The 17,233-nt window shown below is 44.8% G+C and overlaps 3 protein-coding genes across 3 annotated transcripts in view; 2 read left to right on the top strand and 1 right to left on the bottom strand.

Moving 5' to 3' along the window:
- Positions 1 to 1,151, top strand: part of Tiam2 (TIAM Rac1 associated GEF 2) — a 95,641-nt gene extending 94,490 nt beyond the window's left edge. Inside the window, exon 25 of the mRNA XM_051205991.1 lies at positions 39 to 1,151. Within this exon, the coding sequence (XP_051061948.1) occupies positions 39 to 655 (617 nt within the window). The 3' untranslated portion in view covers positions 656 to 1,151. The remainder of the gene's footprint in view (positions 1 to 38) is intronic.
- A 103-nt stretch (positions 1,152 to 1,254) lies between these two features.
- Tfb1m (transcription factor B1, mitochondrial) overlaps positions 1,255 to 17,233 on the bottom strand; it is a 37,005-nt gene continuing 21,026 nt past the window's right edge. Inside the window, exons 5-7 of the mRNA XM_051205989.1 lie at positions 16,742 to 16,861; positions 3,135 to 3,262; positions 1,255 to 1,513 (exon numbers count right to left, since the gene is read on the bottom strand). Of these exons, the coding sequence (XP_051061946.1) occupies positions 1,270 to 1,513; positions 3,135 to 3,262; positions 16,742 to 16,861 (492 nt within the window). The 3' untranslated portion in view covers positions 1,255 to 1,269. The remainder of the gene's footprint in view (positions 1,514 to 3,134; positions 3,263 to 16,741; positions 16,862 to 17,233) is intronic.
- Positions 14,745 to 15,420, top strand: Cldn20 (claudin 20). Its single transcript, XM_051205990.1, has one exon. It carries the CDS (start codon positions 14,761 to 14,763, stop codon positions 15,418 to 15,420), a length of 660 nt encoding a protein of 219 aa, XP_051061947.1. The 5' UTR covers positions 14,745 to 14,760.

Below are 17,233 nucleotides of genomic sequence, written 5' to 3'. Positions count from 1 at the left end.
TTTCTATGTCATATGGAGACATGTTCTTTTCTTCGTAGCCTCGTCGAGGTCTTTGAAGGTCCTCAGGACATCCTCCAGCAGCGAGTGGCCCGGCGAGCCCAGCAAGGGCAACTCACTGGACTCGGATGAGTGTAGCCTGAGCAGTGGCACCCAGAGCAGCGGCTGCCCGCTGGCTGAGAACAGGCAAGACTGTAAGGCCACCGTGCCGGAGAAAGAGCCTCAGGAGGGCCTGGCAGAGTTTCCAGATGGTCTCATCAAAGAAAGCGACATTCTGAGTGATGAAGACGAGGACCTCCACCTCCCCCTGAAACAGGGCAGCCCGACTAAGGACATCGAGCTTCAGTTCCAGAGGCTAAGGATCTCTGAGGGGTCTGACACGCACCCCGCTGGGGAGCAGCCTACCACAGGGCCAGGCGTGCAGCCCAGGCTGGTCAGGGGTCACTTTTGCCCCATTAAACGCAAAGCGAACAGCACCAAGAGGGGCAGAGAAACCTTGCTCAAGGCGCAGACTCGTCACCAGTCCCTTGACAGCCACCCCGAGACTGCCAGCATTGATCTCAATTTGGTTCTGGAGCGGGAATTCAGTGTACAGAGCTTAACTTCGGTCGTTAATGAGGAGTGTTTTTACGGAGCCCAGAGCCACGGCAAGTCATAGCAGGAGTGGTACGGGGGACGCACGACACGCCCATTTGATTTTAAACTGGTGGGACAACCTGCAGGAAAACCATCCGTGTCTGGGTTTTGTGCAGTTTATATTCTTTCACAAAACTTGTAAAGATTTAAGTTATTTTAATTTATTGTGGATCAGAAAACTAGAGATTTAAGCTGGTTAGGACCTGTAAATTACATAGTTTTGAGCAGAAATGTAATGATTTAGTCTTGTAATAAAATCGAATTCTAATTACTTTAAGTTATGTGGGAAAAGCGAGGTTGGGAAAGTTGTGATTAATAGCGTTTAAAAGGCTCCCTCCTTCAATCCTCTGGGCATTTTCTTTGAGCTGTTAACTTTTTGCTTTATTTAAAGCACATCTAAGTTATTTTTATGTGGTTTAGGGACACAATGTGCAGACAATTCATTTTTGAAGGTTGTAATAAATGCTGTTTATACTAAACATGTCGTATCTATATATTAAAGGAAAGCTTGTACTGTATCTACTTGATATTTATTTTCATAAGTAGCAATGGCACATAAGTCACCTGGTCACTGGTGTTGGGCCAGAGGCCATCCGCGGAGGATGCACTGTGGATTCGCAGCCCTGACAGCAGCAGTTAGGACTCTCCGTCCTCTGCGTCATCGCCTTTCTCCTGGCCTTTTCTCTTCTTTTGCTTCAGCTCTTCTCTGAAGTTGTAAGTAAAGAGTTGTGGGTCTTCATCACACATTTTTCTGTATACATCACACAGGCTCTTAAAATGCATGAGCGAGAGGTGGATGGGCCGGAGGGTTGGGTCGATGTCTGCCAACTGTAGCAGCTTTCCAGTGTTTTCTAGGCGTTGAGCTTCGGGGAATAACATTCTGAAAGGAAAGTATGGGGTGGAATGTTTACTTCAATTACATCAGTCAAGACGTATCTTTGTATAAACTTCGAACTGACACACACATAGACGCCTGAGGCTCTTGGGTGCTCAGGGTCACCAGGTCCGAGCCCCTGAAGGCAGGTCTAAGCTAAGACTTGCAACGAGTGTCCTCAAAGGAAGGCTATCTTCCCAAGCCAAAAAGAAATGAAAATTTGATTTCCCTTATTTTGGTAAAGTTTTATCAGATCTTATTTGATAAATTTCTGATTGAGTCTCCATAACATGAAGATTTAAAATCTTAAAAACCCTTTACTCCAAAAGGGAGAGTGGTTTTACAAAGGGCTGACTTGTCTGTTAGGAAAACAAATAGTTAATCATCATTAAAACTCAATTAAAACTCAAAGTGTGCATTTTAAGTTTTATTTAATTAAACAGGTCAACTGTTTTTTCTCAGGAGTGAACCCAGATGCCTGAAACTTGCAAGAGTGCCTGGACCTTGGCCATGGAGCTCATCCAAAGGGTTGGCAGAGGCCATGGTCTGTGAAGGCTGAAAATTCTCCTTCTAGGCGGATGGTGATACACACTCTCCAACCTTTAAGGTGAGGTGACTTGGATTCAATGGATTCAGTTTCAGGATAAAGAGGGTCTAATAACAGTTCTCAACCCTTGGGACAAGTTTGTAGCATGGTGTGACTGACAGACAGCAACAGTCATTCTCCAAAGTGAACTCTGGTACCCAGTCCCTGGCTGTGTAGAGGAAGGTACAGTGAAGTAAACAGGGCTCAGTAGGCCAATCAATTCTAGGAACTTCCAAAGTAAGATGGACTGTTTTGGGATTCCCGCCACGTCCAATTAGCACTAGTGTGTACAGTTCTGTGAGTTATACTTTAAAATTATAATCAATAAATGGCAAGCTGAGAATCAACACTCATAATGGACAATCCTGAGAGAGGGTTTCACTAGATGCATCCGTTTCAGGATGCGGTGGCCTCTACACACCTGAAGTTGCTTCCTGCACTAACCCACACTTCATACATCCCTGCACGGAACCAAACTGCATCCGTGTCGGTCTCAGAAAACGAACACTGCAGTGCAGGCCCACCCTTTTCAGCGGTGACCGTTGACTGTTGAGTCCATAACTAAACCTCCTAAACCCTGACAGACAGGAAGTGATCGGTGTGGCCGCTGCTGGGCAGGGCCAGGACTCAGGCTTGCTTTTCTGGAAGGCCCATGTGCCGTGTGGATCAGTAAGCCTGACAGAATACAATAGCTCCCACTGAGTGGAGGCAGAAGACCCACGCAATGACATCACAGCTGCTAAGAAGGCATGCCTGCTTTCTAGTTCTCGGGTGTGTCCTTCCAGAAGGGAGAGGACAGCAGCCCACTGAGTCCTCCCCGAGCAGTCAGGACCTGCCTAGCAGGAGGTCGGCAGCAGCTGTGCACCTGAGGGTTTTAGGTTGTACTTAGGACCAGACCAACCAAACCTGTACATGGCAGGGCAGCTAAGGTGAACAAAGGGCTTTTCCTCCATGGTGGGCATGCTGCCCACCACAGGGACTAAACCAACAGCCAGTCGTACATGCCCTTTAGGAGTCCTAAAGTAAACAAGGGATTCTTACCCGAGTCCTCGGTGGCAGTACTTCCTTCGGAACTGAAACGTGTTCTGAACAACTTTTTCTACCAGCTTGAACGGCTGCTGGATCTTGGGCTGTATCAAAGGTGTAAAGTGTACCACTCCTACATCAACCTTCATGAGAACAAACATATAGCAAAAGGCGATTTCAACTTTTTGTCTAGTGCTGGGCTTCCCATATGCTTGGCAAGCACCCTAACTCCAAGCACTGTCCCTTGCCTGAAACGATTCAGCTTTGCAAATCACAGGAGCCTAGGCTCTCTGATAGTTCACAGGAACCGTTTAGTGTGCCTGTATTTTCTCTGGACATGTAAGAAGCTAAGTTGTGGATGTCTGCAAAAGTCCCAGGGGGCTACAACCATGCATAACAGTGTAACGTGGAGTTACAGTAGCCTGTAAGAGCCCATCTGCATGACTGTCAAGGCCAGTAGGCAGGCAGCAGTTGGCAGTGCGCACCTCAGCTTTTGGACCAGTACAATAAGCTGCGGTAGCAGTTTTGACTCTAGGCTAGGATCCCCAAGGACCGTTAAGTGCTGAACTCTCCAGAAAGGGATGACTAGGACACCAGCTATTTTGAGCACAGCTGCTGATTACTCAGATGGACTGAATTCATGTGCAGAGTCCACGTGGTACCAGAACTTTCAGTAGCAACTTTACATGCACCGGGGGCAGAGGCGGGACTGATAACGGACTGAAGACAGAATCTTTAAGATGTCACTGGTGGACAGTGTTTACGCTGCTACCAGCTGTTGAGATCATTCAATTACCAGAAGACTAGCTCTTCAGGAATATGTGATAAAAGTTATCTCCATCCTTTTGCCAGATATGGACGCATGAATGAATCATCGAGAATCACCAGAACACAGGGAAAATGCAAAGTGAGGACGGTGCAGTGGGGTCAAACAGACCTGGCGAGTGCCCACCCAGACGCCTGGCAGACCTCTACAGACGTGGAGCCCTCTAGCTGAACCAGGCTCTGGCCCTGGGCATTGCTAACGGCCCCACAAGGGTTTAGGCAGGGTGGGCGGCGCTGGTGCTTTTCAAAACCAAGTCTATTCTCTAGGCCCATTTAGGCAATCACTCTCTCTCAGGTGATTTCTTTTCCAAAATCGCTGTGGCTACGTAACTCCTTAAAAAGGGCCAGCAACACATGTGGATGGGGACGTTCGCTGGTTTGTTTTCATGTGGGAAGAAAGATAAGGGGCTAGGATATGAGTCCGGGAAGAGCAAAGGAGTGATGATTGGCTCCCTGGGTTCTGCACTGATGGGTCGGTCCCACAGTCTGTCCTGCCTTGCTGGCCAGCTGACCCACAGATCCTTCTCTACTGATCCTGTAGCTAAAGCTCCCAACCCCCTGTGTACACCAACTGGACGGAACTGACAGTAGATCTTTGACCACAGGGACACTGTGGGTGGGACTCTCAAGAATGTGAGTGTCACAAAAGTCAAACTGCCCACAGGGGGCCTTTCTAGCCCAAAACTCCAGAAGTCACCACGCTCTAGACCCCATTGGTGAGGATTATTATGGCCAACAGTGGTGGTGAATACTAAGTACAATATTAAGTCTTCTTAATAACACTCCCTCCCCCATGTGCTGCCCTTAATACCCTTTAATAACACTTTCCAACCGTGTGGTGTAAGCTGCTTTATCAGTCCTTCTCGCTAACATATACTTCCTGCAAGAGTCCCTTAGACCTGCACAAAACACAAGGAGAGGTTTGTAGTCACAGAACAGTAAAGAGGGGGCTGTAGAGACAGGTTGGGGCTTTTAGAATGTAGCCTCTGCTGTAGGGAGAGAAGAAAGGATGGCTCACTTTTAGGGTTCTCCTGGAAGGAACAAGGACTTTAAGTTGGGAAAAGACAGCGGCCAAGATTAACGACAATGACTGTCAAAGAGCCATCTAACTTCCTACAAACCCCGACACGCCCACCTTCACCGTTCACCTCGAGTCTCGTGTCTGGGAAAGTCCTAGAGCATCTTCTATTCTTATACTTCACCCTGCCTTGTCACTGTATGACCTTCCCCCCCCTCCCCCGCGCATTCCTGCCTCCCCCTGCAGTCATCACTGCTGTTTTTCACCCGATTCTCCCAAATACACAGTCAGCTCTAAGTTCTTTTGTAGCCTCGGTGTGCATGTTCAAAGATCCACTGGTGTCAATCACCTTTCAGCAACAAAACAAATCAAAACCAAACAACAAAACAGCATGGGCTCAAATGTAGCTACTATGAAACAGTGTCAAAACACCGTATAAGGTCCAAATGCTCTACGATGGAAGGCGCACATCTGGGGAAGGATGCGCCACGCTTCAGGCACACAGCTGCCACTTAGAGCGGACTTTATCAGCTGGCTCCATCCTTGCTGCTTAATCTCAGTCCTTTGCAATACAGTCAGTGCTTACAAATACAGGGAACTGCTAATGCTTGCTCTACTTAAATAGCCTTAAAACGTCACAAACTACAACAGCATCCTACGGAAGCTAGTAGACTTCTGGAGTTCGAATATTATTCTAGTATGGAGTTAAGTGGGCATTATATCACAGCAGAAGGACAATTCCCATCCATAAACAATACTATATGGCAGAACTCTAAAACCCACTGGCAGAGTGCTCAGTTAGCAACTGTCCTGCCTTGGGAGGGTCCTCACCCTCCCCCCCCACCCCAGTTGACCTTCTCTGCTCATTCCCTCAAAAGCATTTCCTGAAATTACTCAGAGTGACGGAGGCCATTTCCTCTAACACCACACACAAGTGTGGTTGGTAACTATGGTAACAAATATAAAGTGCTTTTGCTCATAATTGAATTCTTATTTAATACAACCATTATTTTTTTTCCTCTTGAATTCTAAATGTATTGAGTTAGAATACAACAAAACCAGAAAAAAAGAAACAGAAGAAAGAAAAAGAAATTGGACACACTTACAATAGTCTAGCTTCACCGTGCATCACTGGTATCACAGACAGGTAGGACAGCTAATTGCTTCCCTCTCTCGGAAGTTTGCATGGCACCTTCTAATGCTCTGAAAGCTATTTCTCACAGGGAGGGGGCTTTCAAGTCATACATCTTGGGTCCTCCAGGTCTTATGTCTGAAGAGCATGGTATCTTTGGCAATAGGGACTTAACCTTCGACCCCTGAGAAGAAAACAAGGGCAACAGCAATAGCCTATATTGTTTTAGGGGTCTCCAGGATGACCCTAAATAACTACTTGAAAGGGGGGGGTTACAATGCCTGATATGGAGGTCTTTTTGTTAGATGCTCTACGCCTCTTGGGGGGAGCATGATCAGATCAAGTGGGGTAATTTCATTTATTGATGACCAGCACGGCATGATACCACCAAGGAGCCAATAGTGGCACTAACACGTTGGCTGTAACCAACAGCTCTCCAATTGTATGTAAGACCTGCTTTATAGGAGGGAAATCATGCCTGGTACTAGAGACCTAGCCAACCATTGGGACCAGTGACGTCATGGCTGTCACAGGACCTGCTACCACTATTTTACTAAACCAGCATAATTCCTACCTGTACTCTAAATATCCTTACCCCACAGTAAGTGTAGCTCTTTACCCTTCATGACAGAAATTCCCCTTCGCAACAAAGACCACTGCAGAAAACTGTAACTGATCAATATGTAAAGAACAAGTGATCTTGGGGTTTCCAGATCCAATTGACACATCTGCAACACAGCTCATGTACCCGAGGCTCAAGGGACATCACAGAAGAGGGGACGGAAATATTGTAAGAACCAGAGGACCAGGAAATCTGTTGTGAGATTGTGTCTTCTGGGAACAACAGGGAAGCCTCACCCACAATCCCTCGATAACATACCTATTGGAACAAGACCAATAGGCATGTGAACATGGGAGGGAAAAATCTTATGGTGTACCACCAACACGAAGAAAAAGAATGCCAAGAGCAGGAGAAAACTGGTTATCCAGTACCAAGTGCTCAGACCTGGAATCATGTACATATAAGCAACACTCAAATGGACTGAGCAGATTGTATTTATGTACTTAGGGATACTCCTCATGTGCATATGAGCACAAGTGCACGTGTGTGCACATACACATATGTGTAACAATAACAAAGAAGAGTTTTAGGGGGACTAACGGGGAAGGTATACAGGAGGAATTACAGGGAGGGGAAAATGCTCCAATTTTAGTTGAATAGAGGAGGAAAAAAGCCCCCCTTGTGGGGAGCTGATGAAGTCCTGAGTGCATGTGTGGGATTTACATGAGCAAGGCCAGGTCGAGGACCTTACTGCCTCAGGCTCACACAAATGGCAAAGCCTTCCCCTGGGTCATGAGCCTCTCCAGGTACAAGAAAGAATGTCAACAAGTGACCTTTAGCTAAAACCAGTGCATACAGAAACTACAACCAGCCAGCTTTCTCCTACCATAGGACTTCAACCTGAAACTGCTCCCTACAGAGAACCCTGCCTGGCCCCAGTGAGATTAGCTAACCACCTACTGTTACATGATAATTAACGTCAATACAGACTGGATGAGAAGGTGGAGGATGTTTTGTAATAGACTGAAGGTGACCTTGACTACACTGCATATACTCAGATTCAATCTTATTTCCTGACCTCACGAACGAGCCTTTTCTTGAATCTGTTTCCTGCACAGTACACCTGCTGCCATTTTCTTCCTTGGTTCGGCTTTGCTTCCTTGACAGCAGCCTCCCAGAGCTGACCCATTTTAACGCAGCTTCCAAGCTACAGTCAAGGTATTTTGTCACCCACAAACCCCACCAAAGCCAAATTTTCTGATAATCCATGGCCTTGCTAGTGGCTTCCCAAGTCGTTATCGGTGTCCCTCATCCTCAGGGATCCTCAGGTTTTTGTGCAGAGCTGACAGCCTGTCACTCTGTGAGGCTATTAGTGCTTATTAGCGAGTGATGAGAAGACAGAAGAAAACCCAAGGTGCCTGATACGCAACTGGGACTATGGAGGTAGCTTATAGAATACTTATGTGGTGGATTTCAGGAAGGAAGAGAAGACAGCACTCAACATCAACTCAACACCACATGTTAAAAGAATCTTAGACAAATGAAAATCAACTAACTACTCTGCCCCAAACAGAATTAGCTCAAGTGGTGAGTGGAGGCTTAGATGAATTGTGAAGTGGCCACACACACACACACACACACCCTACCTCTCCCTCTCTCAAGCGGTGTTGGAATGCCCGTTGCCACAGAAAATGTCCTGCCTGGGCTGGGCCTTGTCTCCATTCCTGCAATGTAGTCCCTCATAGGCACAGTTAAACCACTTCGCTCTAACTGGGTTTCCTTATCAGCAAAATAGATTCCCTTTACCTCATAGGTGGTCTGGAAATTAGACGTTACAGTGCCTTAACCACTACACAGTCTCAGCATTTCAGTTCAAAAGGGTGGATATTATTAAAGATGCCAAACCAAAGAATTCCAAAATGACTCGAGACATTCTAGTCCTGTTTAGAAATGATTAATTTTTGATCATTCAAAAGCAATTTATAGCTTAACTAATACTTTATATATTGAAAAGCCGTGATGGATTTTCATCCAACAAATACTTATCAGACCCCACTATGATCTAAGACAACACCCAGCTCAGGAACCCTGTTGTGGCCAGGTGGATAGGTGGCCTTTCCCGGGTCAGGGCTAGGCTACCACACTGCTGAGCCCATGGTAGGGCTACACGGCTACACGGCTGAACTTTTTTTAAAGTCAGAAACAAAGCAGTTTGCTGAATGAATGTATGCTGTGTACAGAAACAAGGAGGACATTGAGGATTTGAGCCTTGCCAAGTGGGAGGAAGCGTCAGCTTTTACACACAGAGTTCATTTGCAGAAGGAAAAGGGACAGTTTGCCTATCTTTGAATCAGCTCCTGTCAAGTCAGCAGATGAAGTACAACCTGGGAGTTCATGGAGAAGGCCTTAGGCTAAGGGGTTTACTACTGCTCTTGAGTGGTCTCTAATATCCACACCACAGGTTGATAATGTGATGTACTACAGTTCTCAGTACGCCCACTTCAGCTTCATGCACCAGGCTGTCAGGACCAAGAGAAGGTCAGTCCATCCATCTGCCTCTCACCTGCGAGCTAAAGGGTGTCTGTTTCAGCAGGCCGGGAATGGAACCAAACAAACCAGGCGCTGAAGGGAGGGTTCTGCCAGCTTCTGCAGCGACAGTAATTACAGTGTTGCTGCCCCAGTAAACGACACCCAGCAGACATCCACAGACTCGTCTACACAGCGCCCACAGTGAACTACACCCAGCAGACATCCACAGAATCGTCTACACAGCACCCACAGTAAACTACACCCAGCAGACATCTACAAAATCATCCACACAGTGCCCAGAGTAAACTACACCCAGCAGACATCCACAGAATCCTCTACACAGCGCCCACAGTGAACTACACCCAGCAGACATCCACAGAATCGTCTACACAGCGCCCAGAGTAAACTACACCCAGCAGACATCCACAGAATTATCTACACAGCGCCCACAGTAAACTACACCCAGCAGACATCAACAGAATCGTCTACACAGTGCCTACAGCAAACTACATCCCAGCAGACATCCACTGAATCATCTACACAGCTCCTAGAGTAAACTACACCCCAGCAGACATCCACAGAATCGTCTACACAGCACCCAGAGTGAACTATACCCAGCAGACATCCACAGAATCGTCTACACAGCACCCACAGTAAACGACACCCAGCAGACATCCACAGATTCGTCTACACAGCACCCACAGTAAACTACACTCCAGCAAACATCCACAGAATCATCTACATACTGCTACAAGATCAAGGAATCCAGACTTTAGACTATTTAGTGGGAAAAACAGTACCGTGCTAAATGCCAAAGTGGGAGAAGATTAAGCAGAATCCACAGAACACTAGGAAAATCCAAATATTTGAAACATGTTTTTCTAGTACCTACTTTTAAAGGAACTACTAACATCTAATGTGTCTTAGCATCTGTGTTTATTGTGCTTTTTTGGGGGAAGGAGGGGCTTTTCTTATTTTGTACTATTCTGCTTTGTTTTATTTTTATCTCAATTTTATTATAGCTTCTATTCTTTTTTGTTTCTAAAGAGAAAAAGAAAGGGTTGATTGGAGTGGGTGGGGAAGTAGGAATAATCTGGGAGGAGTTAAGGGAGGAAAATACTACATGAAAAAGAAAACTATTTTCAAAAAAAGTTTGTAAAATTAAAAAAATCCAATCCAAAGGTTACTTCCTTTCTGCCCAATGGCTATGTAATTTATAAGTTGTAAAATTAAAACTATTAAGGAAAAACTATAACCTAAAAGCTCCTGGCCCTAGCTGTCATCTGCCATGTTCTTTTTGCCATTTTGTAGTTTCTTCACATCCCTGAAGTCGGGTTCCCACAGCTGTCCTGTACGACTCCCAGGGAAGGGGCAAGAAACATACCTGAGGGTTTAACGTACCACATGCTACTCACAAGCTGATGCTGGACTAGCAATTAACTCAAAATTCTAAAGAAAAACATTCTCCTGAGTGGTTTTAAAGACTTAATCTTTGGTGTCTTAGTCTCACACAAGACAACAAGCGGCAGAATAAGAAGTTAAAGTGGCAGCCTCAAGGGTTACCTGCGAAGCACAACCCAGGTAAAAAGACTCCAGACCGCATTCTTTAACTGAGGACATAAAATTCTATCTCCATCACCAGCAAAACTGCAAAACTAGATTATGACTGTGACTAACACCGAGTACGTTAGAAAAGGAGGCCTTTTGCCGAGTACCCAAATAAAACCCGCTGTGTGCACGGAGGCACAGAGATTCCTCAGCCTTCAACAAATCTGTTGTAACAACAACTCCCCTCCTTCCCCGCCTCCCTGTCCTTAATTCTCCCACAGCTGGAAAAAATGAGCCGGAACCTGGTGTTTATCTTCTAGCACCATCAGCAGTCTAGCCTGCTCGCCTCCAAGCAGCCCTTTATTTGCTGTTTGCACTCACACTTGTGGGCACCTCATGGGCAATGTCAGACCTCAGAACCGGCCTCCTCCATGTGGCTTCTCAGACACTGGAGACATCTGGAGCCACCTCAGTGCAGGTAAGACTGGGAGGGCTACTGGCAAAGGTATGGAGAGCTTCTAGACCGTGTAGGCAGCTAAGTACAGAACTGTGGGTATTGCTTCATTTGAATTAGAAGTTACACATCTGTCTTTAAACATTTTTGGTATGATAAATCTTTTCTGGAATACTGGCTTCAAATTTTGAAAGAAAAAAAAAAATCGATAGACTTCCTTTATGGCAAGCAGTCCATAAACTGGCCATTCCTAAGTTCTGTTCTCCACGTGACGTGTTCTCCCTGAAGATTCCAGTTCCCATCTGTGTCCCCTTGGCTTTGAGGGACCGCCACAGTATTTCCTGGTCATCGCTGCTGCTACCACAATTGCTGGGCTAAGTGTGCCTTGCTTCTCCACCAGACTGACACTGAGGGAACATGCCATATAAACTATTATGCCTGTGGCTGGAGAGGCAAACCCTAAGCGCAACTGTCTACCTGGGGCTGGACAGTGACTGTCACTTTCGAGAACATCTTTAAACATAGTTCTCTATGCACAAGAAGCATGTGAAGTCGTCTTCCACAAGAAGCAGGCGTGCTTACTAGATGATGCAGTGTCTTAGTATTTACTTGCTATTTTGCCTGTCTGAAATTAATCACTGCCAGAACTTGTAAATTATTACAACCGATTGCAGGTCTGCATGATACTGAAATGTATAAAACATTGTTTGATGGAAAGAAAAGGGCTATAATGGAAAAGCTGGATAAACTGATCAACATATAACAATTATCCCATCCACCAAGAAAGCAAAACAAAAACACCCGAAAGCAAACATCAGGTTGATCATAGGGAGTGTCAACAGTGAACTCAACTGCTGGAAAACTCCTGGGCTAGAAACGTCTGTGAGATAATGTCAGAGATTGACACCTGAACTCAGCAGCGATTGTAAAACTGCACACATGTGCCTGAACTCAGCAGCTATTTTAAAACTACATACATGTGCCTGAACTCAGCAGCTACTGTAAAACTACACACATGTGCCTAAACTCAGCAGCTACTGTAAAACTGCACACATGTGCTGGAACTCAGCAAGTACTGTAAACTACATACATGTGCCTGAACTCTGTAGCTACTGTAAAACTACACACGTGCCTGAACTCAGCAGCTACTGTAAAACTACACAACTGTGCCTGAACTCAGCAGCTACTGTAAAACTACACAACTGTGCCTGAACTCAGCAGCTACTGTAAAACTGCACACATGTGCCTGAACTCAGCAGCTACTGTAAAACTGCACACATGTGCCTGAACTCAGCAGCTACTGTAAAATTGCACACATGTGCCTGAACTCTGTAGCTACTGTAAAACTACACACATGTGCCTGAACTCAGCTACTGTAAAACTGCATACATGTGCCTGAACTCTGTAGCTACTGTAAAACTACGCACACATGTGCCTGAACTCAGCAGCGATTGTAAAACTGCACACATGTGCCTGAACTCAGCAGCTATTTTAAAACTACATACATGTGCCTGAACTCTGTAGCTACTGTAAAACTACACACATGTGCCTGAACTCTGTAGCTACTGTAAAACTATACACATGTGCCTGAACTCAGCAGCTACTATAAAACTACATACATGTGCCTGAACTCAGCAGGTACTGTAAAACTATACACACGTGCTTGCCACCACCCCCTGCCTCTTTAGCTTTTAGCTTTCTATTTTGGTTAGAGCTAGGAAATCTGGAAAACAAAGGAAACCAATTGCCCAGCAGCAGGTGTGTCCCAAGATCACTGAGATTTGTACACACTCACAAAAATGCAAGAATCTCAGGGGCTCCTTCTGTAAAATCACGGGATTGGCAAACACAGAACTCAATCCAGGCAGAGAGGGAGCTGACGCCCTAGAGACCGGTTTGTAACCATGGCAGGCCTGTGCTTCCCACACCGCCCAGACTAGCATCACCTCTGGATTTTAACAAGGGCCCAGCATCAGCCTCTCGGTGAGAAGGAAAGCCGAACCACTGGTGTATCCACACCCTGCGCGGACCTTTGTTTTCCTGGTGAGGAAAGTTTCTGTCTCTATGTAGCACAGCAGTAGTAAACACAGGGGAACAGGAAGGACAGAGGAAGACAGGGATGGGGAGAGAAGGGCTGCACACCGCAGCCTTGCAGAAGGCCGTGGCAGGGAAGCTTCCAGCACAGTGCACCAATTTGACAAAATAATGACCCTGGAGACAACAGCTGAGGTTTCCTTCAGCTCTAGGAGTCTAAGAAAACCAAGTCAGCCCAAGGAGGGCTAATCAAAATTCCACGTCCCACTTTCTGGAAGGACACTCAAGTGCAAAGAAGCAACAAGAAACCACGAACCACCTCCAGGCTATTTGAACAGGTCATGTATCACGTGTCCATTCGTGAAACAAGTGTGTAAGTATGTGTAAAAAATCATAACTCACTGCAGCATATCTTTAAAATTATTTCAGAAAGACCAAAAAAAAAAAAAAAAAAAAAAAAAAAAAAAGCCAACATTGCATGCCAGAGACCATTATACTGTTCTCAAAGCAGTAAAACATATCAGGTGGAGTACGTAATGACGGAACAAGATGATGAATATGGAATTAGGAAGTTGTTTTGTCTTTTTAAAGCCAGCTACAAAGTTAAACCAGGGACGGAACGTTATTTTACCTACAGCCAGTAATGGCCTGTCTCTGGCACAGACTTTCAAGATCATCTGTCATTGCTTCTGGTTATTCAGGAGTCAGGGTCACAGTTGAGCACTTCTGGATTATAACTGGGAAGGGTTCTGGTTGCGAGTAGAAAGGATCTTACATTTTCATAAGCCAGTGCTAGGGACATGACGCTAACCTAGTTAAGGACTGTGCACAACTCTAAATTCCTTCTACTTTTCTTTCTCCTTCAACACATCCTGGGTCACACATGGTGTGTGCTGAATGAGGATTTAATTCAGCCCATTTTTCAGTTCTTAACTTTTCCTACATCTGTAAATTATTTGGAGGAGGAGATTTAAGCTTTCAATGGTTTATGGATTATTTTCATTAAAAACAAAGTTATTTAAAATGATCTACAACACTAATAAAATTCTGTTATCAGATACTACAGCTACAATTTGAAGTGTCTAAACTACCCAACAAAGTGTACGCCCATTTCACAGACATTTTCAGCACACCCAGGGTCTTCTGAGGATAATTCCACGTGTGCCATGATTCAGCACCGCTTGTGACATCACTCAAGTAAAACTCTTCAGGCCACTTAAGAACCTTTCTCTGAGATGGCAGCATCATCATCCACATTGTGTACATAAACATGTGTGTGTGCATGTGTGAGCGTGCATGCATGTGTGTGTGCGTGAATGCATGCATGCATCATGGAGACAAGGGTGTTATTCAGGTGTGTTGTGGCTCCGGCGTGAAGCCTTTGGTTTACTTACTCTCCTCCTCCCCTGATCCTGATTCTGTTTCTTTCCCTAGCTTTTGTTAACTGGTTCTCAGGTGCACAGAACAGCTCCTGATCTGACCACGCACCACAGTTAACCTAACCACTGGGATCTTCAAGGACAGAAGCCGAGTAACATCATGACCTCAGCAGGCCTCCAGCTCCTTGCTTTCATCCTGGCCTTATCTGGGGTCTCTGGAGTACTCACTGCCACTCTGCTGCCCAACTGGAAGGTTAATGCTGAGATCGGCTCCAACATTGTAACTGCTATTGTGCAGACGCACGGGCTGTGGATGGACTGTACGTGGTACAGCACTGGGGTGTTCAGCTGTACCGTGAAATACTCCATCCTGTCTCAACCCATCCATGTGCAGACGGCCAGGGCCACCATGGTCCTGGCCTGCGTTCTGTCTGCTTTGGGGATCTGTACGTCTGTAGTAGGAATGAAATGCACTCACTTAGGTGGGAACACATACACTAAGAATAAAATCTCCTTTGCTGGAGGAGTCTGCTTTATGACTGCAGGGATCTCTGGCTTGATCCCAACAGTGTGGTACACCAAGGAGATCATAGCAACCTTTCTAGAGCTGACCATTCCGAAAAGCAGCAAGTATGAGCCTGGAGGGGCCATCTACATCGGGTTCATTTCTGCCATGCTGCTAACCCTCTCTGGTATTATTTTCTGCACTTCTTACATAAGGCAGAACCCCAAACCATGGATTTACTCTCCCAAGCATGAACATACCCCTACCTGGCAGCCAGAGAACAGGTTTGCACACAACGTCAAGGATTACGTGTAAAGAGTTGTGCCATGAATATGCAATGAGGCTTCTGAAAGCCTGCTTAAACTTTATTAGAAAAAAAAAAACACCCCCATGCCTAACTTCCTTTACAAGGAATACAAAACATTTTAAAAATTTATGATGTTCTTTAAAATGACAACAAACTAACATATACAATTATATCTGTCTTGAATTTCATTTTCCTGTTATTACATTCATGTTTTATTTAAAAGTATATAATTGAAAGAGGCTTTAATATATTAATGAGGTGACAGGATTAATTTACTTTCAAATATATATGTTAGAATAGTTTTTCATAATTATGAGGTATGAAAAGTACGTTCCCTTGGTGTTGATCAGGAATATTGTCTATTTCGCCCTCTGGTGGGCAATGCCTGAGTAGCTGGCTTCTGATTTAAAGCCACAGCCTATGGAGGAGACTCCAGGAACAGAGGACCAGAACTCATGCAGAGGTTGCCCAAGCCATCCACCGCCAGCCCCAGCTTCCATTCTAAGTTTTCATATGTGCTGTAGTATTACATTCTGTGCACACCCAGATTACATAGGACTCACGCACAGGTAACCCCGCGCTGCAGCGACCAAAAGCCAATACAAGCACAACCAAAATACAGCACTTCTTAAGTACAAGCCAACTGGGAAGAGCTCTGCCTGCTTTAGAGTACCCTGCTTTCTCCTCTGCATCTAGACGGTAGATTAAGTTCATTTCTCCAGTTACTTAGTTTTTACCCCATCCCACTGACTCCCACAGTTTGCACTATCTGACTCAGGTCCTGTGCGCTGGGGCTTAGAGGCAAGCTTCACTATGCTCAGCTTAGTCACTTTAAGTTGTACTTTTCCCCTCAAATTTTATTCAAGTTAACAAAAACACTGTTGTTAATAGAAGTAAAAGTATAAAGAATGTTTTCAAGTATAAAGTATATAAACGCACAAAGAATGTTTTAAAAATATACTTGTAACTTATGACATGTAATTAAAATATTCTAACAAAAATTTGGACTCTTCATTGGTGCAAAGTAATGCTGTAGGTTTTCTAGTAATTTATTTGCTACCTTATGCTTACTGATTGTACATTAATGACTTAGGAAGCAGAAAGAGTGTTTATGTGAATAAACACTTCTCACTGTATATGCAGAAGAGACTAGAATACTTTAATGCCATTTACTGAGTAGATCTTTATGCTCTGCAATAGTCATGTTATAGTATGACAGCTGCAGATAAGTTTTAGATTTTAGAGATCATTTCCTATCAAGTGTCCTCAGTGGACCAAATACCACAACAAGTAATGCTCACATACTAACATAAATACATAAATACTTACCTCTGGTTTGGGAACAAACGCTTTTCCGGGGATTGTAAAGAGGTGTTCAACATTGCAGAGGTACTGGGCCATAATGGAAAGGCGACTGCGCTGTTTGCTTCCTGTGGTGGCTACAAGTCTCTACAGAAGGTCAAAAGTAAGGTTTTAGCAATTTGTAATCCCATCTGACTAGACAAAATGGAGCCATCGTCTGACTCACATTTTTAAAGACAAATTACCCATAAGTCCATGCAGACTTATGGAACAAAACTCATTAACTGAGACATGCTGTAGAAGTGTCAACTGCATCATGTACAAGCACTGAATAAAACACACAAACTTCTCTACTACTGACTGTCAGAGATTTTCAAGCTACTGTTATATTCTACAACAGAAAGTCTAATGTCAAACAATAAATCAAACAACATTTTCTGAAGAAATTAGCCAACAAATAAGAACTGTAAAGATGGTTTTAAAAGTGATTCCTTAAGTATAATAGAACCTTGAATATTC

Source organism: Phodopus roborovskii, unplaced genomic scaffold (genome assembly GCF_943737965.1).
Source record: "Phodopus roborovskii unplaced genomic scaffold, PHOROB, whole genome shotgun sequence".
NCBI classification, from domain to species: Eukaryota; Metazoa; Chordata; class Mammalia; order Rodentia; family Cricetidae; genus Phodopus; species Phodopus roborovskii.
This window is presented reverse-complemented; position numbering and strand designations above follow the sequence as displayed.

Coding starts and splice junctions, on each gene's coding strand:
- Cldn20 (XM_051205990.1), top strand. CDS start 14,761: ATGACCTCAGCAGGCCTCCAGCTCCTTGCTTTCATCCTGGCCTTATCT.